At 41.5% G+C, this 12,261-nt stretch overlaps 1 protein-coding gene across 8 annotated transcripts in view; it reads right to left on the reverse strand.

Annotated features, from left to right (window-relative positions):
• Nucleotides 1–8,325: 8,325 nt before the first annotated feature.
• Nucleotides 8,326–12,261, reverse strand: part of nrg1 (neuregulin 1) — a 56,107-nt gene continuing 52,171 nt past the window's right edge. For all 8 annotated transcript variants that reach the window (XM_076284474.1, XM_076284473.1, XM_076284475.1 and 5 more), the window contains one exon: nt 8,326–11,623. In XM_076284474.1, the coding sequence (XP_076140589.1) occupies nt 10,771–11,623 (853 nt within the window). In that variant the 3' untranslated portion in view covers nt 8,326–10,770. The remainder of the gene's footprint in view (nt 11,624–12,261) is intronic.

Raw genomic sequence — 12,261 nt, forward strand, 5'->3', positions numbered from 1 at the left:
GTCCACAACCGAGGCCCATTAATGCCGACTCGCAAAACTCTGCTGTAGTCGTAATCAAAGTCTAATTAGAAACTATGCTTGTCTTGTTTTGCGAAGCAGAATGTGATGGATCTCAAGGGCGTGCATTGGAGGGAGAGTTGAAATGAAAATTCAGAAGCCTGCCAGAATGGCAGCATGGGCTAGGCTCTCCTCTCAATGTTTCCGACACACATGCAGCAGAACTCGTCTAGTTTTTCCAAAACATTGTGCATGAGGAAATTGGATTGTCTCCAACTTAAGAAGGGATACGACTCAGTTGTTCTGTCTTACAACAACCGACACCTGTTTCTGGTCGAATCATGCCAGCAAATGTACAAAAATACACCCTTTAATCCCAAAATTGAATGTTGAATTTTTTCACTTAATTCAGTCCTTGAATTCATGTCTCTCACAATTATGGTCTGTGAACATTTTTTTGCCATCAGGGCACAAGGGTAAAATAAAAAGGGCTTATCCTTCATTGCCAAATCAGTAGAACATCCAGTAACATTCAGAACCTTCCAAACAGCTGTGTAGTACACTCACAGAGTTCCATGCGTCAGCAAAAGGAAGGGAACGAGTTTGCCTTACTATACAAAAACATCATGCCTCAAGCAGCTCCTGGATTATTACAGACAGAGTGTGTGTGTGTGTGTGTGTTTGTGTATGTGTGTTTGTGAATGGGTGTGTGTGTCTGTGTGTGTGTGTGTGTGTGTGTGTGTGTGTGTGTGTGGTGTGTACCTACAGCATATAATTTCCCCAGACACATTGAAGACACACCACGGTTCATCCACATGATTCTGCACACACAGGTCTATACCTCAATTGCTTTTTAGATGTGAAGGATATATATGACACCTCAGGGGAGTAGCGCATCTAATCTTGTAAAGTGTGTTTGTGTGTGTGTGTGTGTGTGTGTGTGTGTGTGTGTGTGTGTCGTAATAAACTGCTGAGCTTGTTTGATATTGGAGTTTGAAGCTTGTGCTCGCACATCTTACTGCAGGGGAGACAGCTGATGTAAAGTACTGCCCGATTTAGAAATCATGATTGAAAATAGATTGAGATAAGAGCCTACACATATTCCCATAATACATTTTGAAGAACTGCTGGCCTTGATTTCAGTGTAATTATCTGTAATATCACAATGCCATATGGGATTTCGCCAGGTTATTGTTATTTTGTTGTGTTATTGTGTTATCCAGGTTATTGTATTTTGTTTTGTTATTTTTAAGTGAAACAAATGATTGAAATGCAAATGGAGACAAAATCTTAATGATGACTATCATCATGCATAGTCATAGCAATTTGAATCCATTATCCCTTTGAGGGTTTTGACCATTTATTAGAATCCATTATCCATTTGAGAGTTTTGCCCATTTATTACAATCCATTATTCATTTGAGGGTTATGTTTAGTTGCTAAATTTCATAATGGCTCATAGACTGACGAGTGCCTGGACTGAATTTCATTTGAACTGTGTATAGACACTCAGCAGTTGGTGTAGAAAACAATACTATGAAAACAGTGCAAGTACTGTAGACTCCAAACCCTTGGGGGTAGGGGTGGGGTGGGCAAAAGGCTGCCATTTGCTCCAAGGGTGAGTCTGATGAACAAAGAGACACTCCTTACATGGCTGATTGTGTCCCTGCTCAGGCAGATAATTGTTCTCTCGGCCGCCTTTGGACAACACGGTAATGAAGTTCTGTTCCACGCAAGCGAAACAGCCAATTAGTGTCGCATCAACAGCAACACCTGGGCACCAACTCCTTCCAGTATTTTCCCTGTTTGAGATTTCCCCAAAGCTTCGTGTTGCATGGGGGTTTGGCCTTGCATTGTCGTGGAAAACAGTTTTAAGGAAACCATTTGGTTTTCATTTCTTGTTATCTTCAGTTCAACCTTTAAAGTACGGTGACTGACTGAGGCATGTTGTATGGCGGGGCAGTGACTTAACTTCACAAGGTATCTTTATAAACATGGCGTCGGGACGTATCAGTCATGGAGCAGACCACACATAAATATTTAGTTTAATTCTGTCAGGCTTAGAATTGTTTCCTTTGTGGGTTAACCTCTGAAATCCCCCCTAGATGTCACACTGTGTATGACTATACACAATGGAGTATTGTTGACTTTTTTTACACCAAGGGATTTATGCTGGTACCCAAGTAGACCTGACATTGTAGGCTAAATGTTATGTTAAATTTGGTTGGAATCGTAGGCGTAAACTATGTAGTTGTATATGCACTAAATACCAATGTAATTTTCATTGTTATTGTTATGGGAAAAAGTCATGTTTGTCATAAAAATGATCAAAAACAAAGTTGAATGTCCGCACACTTGCTCCCGTGTTGCTTTATCTTTTATTTTTTATTTCACCAAGTGAACGTTTTCGAGCTACACGCTCTTCATCAGACTACCTACCAGATCTACCAGAGCTACTTGTCATAAAAATGACAAATGACAAGATTACCACTCAATTCAGGCCAGAAGGTCTTATAGGCCTACATCATCTCATGTGTAGGAGGCAACCATTTTGCTTTTGTCACAGAGTACCTGCGTTAACAAGCAAATTGTTTGTCTTAAATGTGCTAACGTGGAGCACTTGGAAAAATACACCATAACTCCACACAGGTACTTACAGGCCTACTGTTTTCCTACCATGCTGTGCCACATACAGCTCTTTAACTTTGTTTTGATTACTGACCACAACCGGCATACCAGTTGGCACTGGAGCAAAGGAAGAGGTGCTGCAGCGTGAGACTTTATCGGTGGAGGGAGAAGAAGCCGCACAAACTGCGCAACTGTGTAACACCGAAGCAATTCAAATTTCATTTAATTTTTCGCGATTATGGCGGTGCCGTTTTTGAAGTTTCGCGAGCACTTCATCCCCACAGATGTCCAGGCCATAAACCTCTAACCCTCACCCACCATACCCCCCCCCCCACCCCCTGCATATGCTGTCCAAAGGATCTCCCACTGAAGCGTGACCAAATCTGCCTCATCTCAGTCCGAGCTTCCGAAGGGAGTTTCCCCCCGGCAACTATGCAACAGCTGTAGAAATAACAGTGATAAACAGTTTCACTGGACTCCAGAGGCTTCCTCGCTCACTCCAATTAAGAGCTCAGGACACCAGCTAAACCCTGGACGAGACCCCAGGCCAGAAGAGAGAAGAAGGGGGCCCCTCGCTTTTTTCCAGAGGCTCCGGCTGAAGCTGACTGCCGACTCAGAGGCCGAGAGGATGGCCGCCTGCTCTTCTTCAAGGGGATTCTTTCCACATTGGGTGTCTGCGGTTGCCTCGACGCTGCAGAGCATATAGGGGCTGTTGTGCATCATTTCCAGAGAGCATAGTCAGAGAGGGCAAAGGTCACAGCAGAAGACCATGCAAACAAAGACATTAATAACGCTGAATGTTTAAGCTGTTTTGGTGAAGCTAAACACAGGTGCAAGTGCCATGACGCATCGTGCCTTTCCCGATAATCTTTTTTCCAAAGAAACACTTGTTGGCATAATGAGCTGTTTTGTACAAAGTATAACATGTAGGAGGATATAAATATATAAGTTGTGCTGCATGACATTTTGCTCAAATGTGTGTTGGGTGAGCAACAGCTTATTGTCAAATCCATGAGGGAGAAGAAACGGATGTGCCGGGCCTCGAGGGGATTTCTGTTCCATGCTGAGGAAACATGCAAACATGGGGCCTACAAAAAGTTCACAACTTGTAAAATCCCTGAAATCAGTCAGACAATGACGGAGACACTTTCCGCTTCCGAAAACAATATGTCACCTTACTGTATGCACAGCCTATTGTCTTTTGTCTCCACCAACCTAGCATTCCTCCAAGTGTCTTGGCATTTCACACTTTCTGTCACCCAAGGGGGTTCAGATAGAAACTGGAATCCAGCTGGACTAGTTAAGGGTTTCTGCGACTGGCCTGATGTAGACGTCCATTCTCCTTCGGCATGCCAAATATTTGAGATAAAAGCATTCTTTGTTTTTTGGCATGTGGCTCCTCCATGTGACTTTCCATCCGAAGAGACTGTGTAGGTGACAAGTTTGGAGCTATCAGATAAACCGCTCCACATGAGTAAGATGGTGCAGAAATAGCGTTGTGTGTCAGCTCGCTGTCATTCTGTCATGAAAGTTCATTATGTGAGGGAGCCAATGGAAAGATGACATGAGTTACAGGATGTTTCATATTCATTGCAGGAGTTTTCAAGGCTAATGCAATAAATGTCTGATTCTATCGAATGCATTTATGAGATTCCACAGGAGACATATGGAAAACACTCAGAGAGAGAGAGTACATCATCTTTATGTGAACGCTAAGCTCTTTCTTTAGGAGGAGTGGGTGGGGAATTCTTTAAAGCAGTGTTCTGTAATCATGATATGCTTCAAATAGCCCATATGTATGGTTCTAAGAACGTCTGTGTGAGATAAGTGTTTGGACCAATTTTAGTTGGCATCATGTTCCATGTACCAGTAAGCTTATTTTCTTAAAACATCAAAATTACTATTTCTAATATGGTTATTATGAATGCATATAGTTCTACCATGTCCAGTGTTGGTCATCTTATTATAACAGCATGTGGATAACCTCTAGCAATGTCATTCGTTCTCACACATGCATTGATATGCACACAGCCATTTTAGGTACTTCCTTTTGCCCCCTAAATTGTTGAAATGACACACTTTCCAAAAGCCCTTCCCTCTTCTAAATGGCCTAGAAACAGATTGTACTCTGTTGAAATGACCGTATATATATTCCCAGAAGAGTCATAACTGAGAATAGCATCAGTATGTCCAAGCTCAACTAGCATCACAATTAACAGGGCTGTCTATGTCTGCAGAACTGGGGTGCGTTTCCCAAAACCATAGTTGCAACTTTGTAGCAACTTTGTTGCAATTTCCCAATGCAATCAACTAAGTTGCTAACAGGATAGCAATATGGTTTTGGGAAACGCACCCCTGGACAGTTGTCTGAATAGTTTTGATAAGATTTAGTTCGTCTGATGTTATCATTTTCATATACTCCACTTGTTATTATTTTCTGTTAAAATTAGCTAAATGTATATCCTTCTTGTACTTTACTCTTGTCCATCAAGATTCTGCCTTTATTCCAAGTGATTCTTTTTTAATCTCCCTGAACCCAAACATCTAATTACTATTTGTTCTAAAGGCAACTTCCCAGGAAAAAAAACACTACTATTATTCAACCTATCATTACTTTTGTTTTTTTAAACGACCAATTCTTAAGCCCTTTTAATAACTGCACTATGCTGTTGGGCTCCTGTCTGAGTTTCTGAGGTGCAGTGGTGAAATAAGGAGGAGAGAGATTCTCAGCTAGTTCTCAGTGTAAGGTTTGAATAATGCTTTAATTTCTTGTGTGGAAGTTTTGAAATAATGAGGGGGCGGGGGAGCTATTTTTCGTGATCATGTTCTGAATTTTAATGTGTACAGTGTAATAAAAAATTACTGTTATTCACCAAATACCATAGCATCTCATAGTTGCCACTCTTAAGATATTCTGCAGTATAAACCACTGAGACATAGTGCTTATCTAAAACTATATTATATATTTATGAATATTAATTTTACTTCCTACCATTGACAAATAACAGAAGTGAATGTACAGCCAAAAACAAGTAATGGGCTTAAGTGTGGGTCCTGGTTATGCAATTCATGTGAAATCATACAAAATGCATTGGATGCTTGAGTTTACTCCTCCCAAGGCCACGCAAAGTGGGAGATCCACAGAATATTTTCACTGACCTGTGAAAACCGAGTGACTAGGGAGAAAATAAACGGCTGGAGTGGAGAGAAAGAGCATCCCATGTTTTTTTCTGAGCACTTACTGCTCAAGCTCATGCCTGCCTAACACCAACCATCGGGAGAGTTGAGCTTGCAGGGAGAGCTGAGGCAGAAAAGTTCTGTAGTTTCCTCTGTGCATGTTACTATCCAACCCCCACAGCTGATTTGTGCAAAGGCAAGGGCCCTCTCATCCACACTGTAAATGTATGCCACTCTGGGCTGCTTTAACAAAGCAGAAATGCTAGTTATGCTGCCTGAGCTCCCCATGTTATCAGGCACACAGGCATATGCACATTTTCCCTATCAGTCTCTTGAATTGTAGACCTTATTAAGTTACATAATAATGAGTCATTCCTTCTTCCAGCAATCCCTTATCCAACCACTGCCTCCTAGAGCCCTCTATATAAAGATCTGTAAGAGTGTGATGTGGATATACCAAGATATGCATTGATTCAGCCATAGAGGCAAGTTCGTGGCATACTATTATGTTGCTCAACAGACAAAATGTGGGTGCATTGTAACCCTTTCCCTGGGAGGGAAACGGAACAAGGCTCTTGGCTATTTTTAGCGTGGTGCAGAGGTAGTTTCTCCCTGCGCTGTTTTGAAGTGAACTATTTACCTTGGCCTAAATTCCATGCGGTAACGATGTCACCACCTCAGGCAGGTATTTTAGTTTGAGTTCCATTTCTGGATCCACTCCATGTGAGTTAGGCCACTCCATTCACCTAAAATCAACCTGTTCTCATGCCACTGATTAACTGTAGCAGTAATTCATGCTGTGTTGAATACAAACCCAACCCATTAGATAGATCTGCCAACTGCGGAAGTTCACACTGTGATGAATTGCGTTTTAGGCTTCATTATACTTCTCTAATCAGGCCCCAGTATCATACACTAGAATATTAGATACTTTATCATGTATTTTAAGCATCGAAAGACAAAGACTGCAAATGAAGAGTACATGGTCTGTTGCACAGACTATTCCCTGTCATTCTAGTTGTGTGATTGTTCTTTTTTTTTTGTAAATGTACTTGTACATGCAAATTAACTTGGTCTCTTATTCTGGACAGTGGTAGCAAATTAACTCCTCTGAGTTCCACAACCAATATAGGTCAAGATAGCTTATCTTCTGACTGTGACAGAGGGAGAATAATGAATGGACACCAATGTAAGTGACACTGTAGTATCTGGACCTGTCTGAACATGCCTGGACAGAGAACCAGGGGGAGTAGAACTTTGGTGAGAGTTGTAGGCTGAAAGGGGTTATTAAATGCCTCGCTAGTCTTCCTGCTAGTTTGAGTTCAGTTGAATTTAGTATCACCATTAATTATGAACGTTGTGTCAAGGCACTTTTACAAAAGGAAAAGGCCTAAAGTCCCAACCAAATGCATCTGTTAAAGCTGCAGTTGGCAAGATTTATTTGATCATATTCACTGAAACTGACACTATGCTCCAACAGAACAACAAAAATCAGCTGGTTTTAGAAAAAAAAACACACTTCTACCTTCACCTGCAGCCTGTTATTTGTTTTGCAAAAATCCACAGCTCCCGGTTCTTCTGGTCCAATCAGAGCAGGGCTGTGTGAGATCTGACTGTCAATCACAGTCTGGTGCACACTGACGAGCACAAACTTGATGAGAGGGTGCGCGGGGGTAGTGGGAGAGGGACATGAGAGTTGTAAACATTCAAAATTTTGGCTAAGTCCCCTCAATCTGTCAAACTTGCCAACTGCAGCTTGAAGTCCTGGTTCACAACTTTATTTTACGACAGAACCTCCATAGCCTTAGCCTGGCTAACGTCAGACCTCATCTCATTGATGGGGTTTGGGAACTAGACATTCATTTTCTCGTATTTGAAACGTGGTTTACGAATGCCCAGAGCCGTTTATTGGGCGCTACGAATGTCTATCAAATGCGTCTGTACGTAGCTCATAACGGCTTCGGTGTGTCGTCATCGTCTTGCTGGCCTCCCTCCGTTCTGTGATTGGTCCCCTAACTGAGGCGAAAATTTGCTCCATGGAATCCAGGCTGCCTAGCAGTGTGAATAAAATCGTGCGCGTAAGGCAGCATGGGAAAACCCAGGCTACCATAGCCTACCTAGTCTCATCTCACAATGTGGTATAACTCTTCTAGTTGATAGAAACCTGAAAAGCCCTATGTATATTCTGTACAGATAAATGTAGTGTAATGTCATTTTCAGTCATTTATACAAGTTATCTAAAGATGAAACAGCTGAAGTGGATATAATTGCTAGTGTAAAGGTTTGAAGTTGAAATTGTAAAGGGTAAAGGTTGACGAATTCTATTCATTTGTCCAAAATACATTTCTTGCCAATGACTATATTAAATGACCTGTTAAATAGCAGCAGTTGTTTTGACAAATGCCAGTAACGTTTTTTTAAAATATTGCTTTAATTCTGTTGTCAATCATTAATGGAAAAAAAAGAGTTAGTTCAGGAGACAAGGATAAGCTATCAAAAAGACTAAATATGTCACACACTAGGTTGGGAATGAGCAGTTTCATTTAATGGAAATTCAATGGAATCGGAAAAAAAAGAAAAATAAAGGAATTGTGGCCATTGGAATGGTCTCTTTGACATCTCCATTCATGCACATCTCTGCACATTGGGTGCGACGGGCATGCCTGCGGTTTATGTCCATGTGTGTCGTCATGCAGCTTGGGTACAGCGCTTCAGTTTTCATCTTCAGCATGGGCTGTTTACATCAATCGTCTCACACTTCACAGTGAGATGGAGTTGTAGAGCTACAGGTTTGTCTTGTACTGATTGCAACCCAGTCGAGTGTGTTGCGTTGCACTGCATGGATACAATTTTAAACTGAACTGATACTTGGACATTTCAAAACAACAAGTGGGTCTGCACAAAATCAGTGTTAGGTACTGTACATTGAGGAGGGGGTTATGCACAGTCGGCCAAAAGGGACTGAAGTTGACGAAACACAGAGAAAACAGTTTACCATTTCAACTGCAACCCAAAGAAGTGATGTTTTTTTTGTGTAGAATATTTACAGAAATCAACAGACACATCTTAGTTTGAAAGCAATGCATCATGGGGTAGTTGTGAAGTGGTTGATGCCCATGTTGGGAAAGTTTCATGTTTTTTTTTTTTTTACACAGTTACACTAAGAACCACCATACAACCAAGTACACTGGCAATGTACATTTATTTATATTATTGTTATGCTGAATGACAAGCCATGTAGTTGAGGATGGTGAAGAAAATAAACAACAAAACTTTGAGCGAAGAAGGAAAAAAAAACAAGAAAACTAAAAAAAAATATAGAATTTATGATCGTCTATGTAAGGCCCACATAATAAATACAAACATAAATAAATAAATAAATTAAATAAATACAAATAACTGTAAATGCATCTTCAATGGGCCGCTTCTTTCTGTATAAAATATAATCAATGGTCGGAAGGAACTCAAAGAGACTAATATAATAAGGCTGACACTGACAGGAGTCAAACATTGTTGGTAGTCATCTGCAAATTCTTAGTGTGCGCAAGGTCCTGCAGATTGAAAAGCCTCTAAATGTACAGAAAGGGAAATGTATATGTGTGTCAGTATATTGGTCATTTCAGAAGGCTGTGACGACTTTTTTTTTCTCAATACGCATAACTCCCAAATGTATATTTGGGATAATAACAAAAAATACTTTTCATAATGAGATTTACACTAAAATATATTTTCCATACATACAGTATGAACAATAACTCTGAAATAAAGAGAATGTTTAATATATGAAACACAAAAAGGAACACTTTGGATAATGTAACATTGGTAAAATGTATGTGGAGGGACATATGCAAAAAACAAGTACAAACAAAAAACAAAATGACAGCAAACATAAAAAAAACAGTCGCACAGAAAAGCACTTGCCATCTATTATTGTGGTCGATATTTTCAAATGGTGGTATATTTCCCCCACAATGCATTACTCAAGAACCTATGGATGTGTCAAAACACTGACAGAATGAGCCATATATTCAGTCATTCATTCTTATAGGAAACAAGTTGACAGCCATTTCAAGTGATGGCCAACAACACCTTCACATTCCTCAAATTTATAGGAATGTCCTATTGCTATAACGTTATACAATCTGTATTCCATGATGCCCAATGTTGCTGATATTAGAGTTGAATAATCTGAATTCGTAATAAACAATGATGTACTGTTTTTCTTTGCACTGCCACATACTCTATCTTTATATTAATTTCATTAATCTGATACTCTAATCATCATTGTAACGACACCTACGGTTTTGATTGAGAAGGTTATTCACTTTATTTTCCCAAATTCTTGTTCCCAGGATCAATTCTAAATCCCAATTTCTGTATATCCAAAACTTATAAAGAACAAATTTAGAGATTTCATTGCTGCACTCTTCACGGACAGCTTTGCCGTCATAAAAAATACTACAATTTATTAATGCTGGTGGATCCATTTCCCTTCAAAATCAAAGTCCTCAGGTGGTTAAAATGGACGAATATATGGCTCGGTGTCAAAGCAGTTCCCTACAGGTCCTCTTAACTGAAAATAAAGGCACCATTGATATATTTTTTTTAAATATTTATATATATATTTTGCCGTTGAAATACTGTGACTCCTGCTACATTAAAGTGTATGGCACTTCCTTCCACAAACGCTTCTGCACACATTTAATTTATAAAAGACTTTAGTAACTACATCTCTAAAATAAAAGTTCTGTCTTTTTTGTTATTTTTTTATTCTTAGTAATTTGTTTCCCCCCCCCCACTCTTTTCCCCCAAATACTTTAATTTATAGAAAATAAAGGTTTAACGGTGACTCTGTATAGCGGTATTTTTTTTTGTTTCATTTTGATTTCGTTCGTCTTAACTCAGCCTTAGGTATGTTTGAAGCATCTGTAGTGTAACGTTGGGGTTAGTTGGTTGGTTGTTGTTTTTCTATACAGCGATGGGGTCTTGGTTGGTTATCACGCTGGATAACCGCACTTGGAGGTCCTCCTGTGGCGAGAGGCGGAGTGCGGGGTTAGTCCTGCTGCCGTCCACTGGCCGCAGTGCCAGGGGGGTGGGCACCTCGGGCCCCCCCGCCGCGGGATTCTGTATGCTGAGGAAGGGCGTGTCCTCCCCCACACGCTCGTCCTCCGTCTCACTCTCGTCCGAGCTGCTGCTCTCCTCTGAGCTGCTCTCGCTAACGGCGGCTGCTGCCACTGCTGCCGGCGCCGTGCCGACTGGCTCTGCTTGGCCTTGCCGAGCCACCGTATCAGCACCCACGGCGATGCCGTTGGGCTTTGTTCTTTTGGTGGCAGCAGAAGTGGCAGCAGAGGTGTGGGAGAGTTTCTTGGAGGTTGGGGATGGAGGGCGGGTCACTGCGGCTGCTGTCAGTGCCGACGGTGTGGCGGCGATGGTGGCCTCATACTCCTGCGTGCTCTCGTACTCGTCGTCCTCCATGATGTGCAGGGGGCTGGGGGGTGGGCTGGGGTCCTGCCCGTGGTTGTAGTGGGCCGAGTTGCGTTTGCTGCACTGGTTGGCTCCACTGCCGTTTTTGTGGCCGTGGCCTCCGCATCCACCACTGCTGCTGCCGCAGCCTGACTTCTGCTTGTCCCTCAGGCGCGGTGGCGTGAGGAAGAGGAGGGGCCGGTCTTCGTCCACGATGGGGCTCACCGCCACCGACGGGACGGACGTGGCCAGGCTGGAGAGGGGCGCAGACATCTCGGAGGGGGGCGAGCCAGGGGTCACTGGGGACAACAGCTCCACGTGGGAAAGGTGAGTTGGCGTTGTCATGGCAGACACGTACCTGAGAGAGAGAAGGGTCCCATGAATTCATGCCTCATTGCCACTGTTGTACCCAAAGTCTAAATAGAATAAATGACTTAATTTCCACTGCTGTTGGCATAATACACCAGGGTAAGCAATGTCTGACAAAAGTCACCGTGCTACAGTGGAACTATCCAACTTTTTACTTGGTAGAAGGCTCTGACCACTGATACCAAACTTGTCATAATTCTGTCCATAAGAAAAAAAATACAGACAGGCAAATGAGGCTGCTCTTTTCCTGTCCAGGAAATGAATCTGATTAACATATTGATTACATCAAATGTAATGGATTATGCTATTCTGAGACGATATCGATAACAGCAGCCAAAATCACCACAATCCATAAAGATAATGAATCTCATTATTTTAACACAAAGCCATGAAAAAATCTGCTGCACCAAAAAGAAAGAAAATTATGACAATGAGAAATGTGAAACTTACTTCAGGTTTGAATTACACAGACTACAGGGGTGTGCGATATTAAAAAATATTGATATTTCCTGGGATTTTGTTAATTCGACATAAACATCGTTAATTCAATGATAATTAAACATCCATGTTTCCTCACATCTTAGGACCACTACACTACACTACATTACTAAGTAATGCTTCTGTGTT

Source organism: Alosa pseudoharengus, unplaced genomic scaffold, assembly GCF_046254945.1.
Source record: "Alosa pseudoharengus isolate Yale_2024_CS ecotype anadromous, Long Island Sound unplaced genomic scaffold, YU_APseudo_1.1 YU_APseudo_1.1_scf_14, whole genome shotgun sequence".
Taxonomy (NCBI): domain Eukaryota; kingdom Metazoa; phylum Chordata; class Actinopteri; order Clupeiformes; family Clupeidae; genus Alosa; species Alosa pseudoharengus.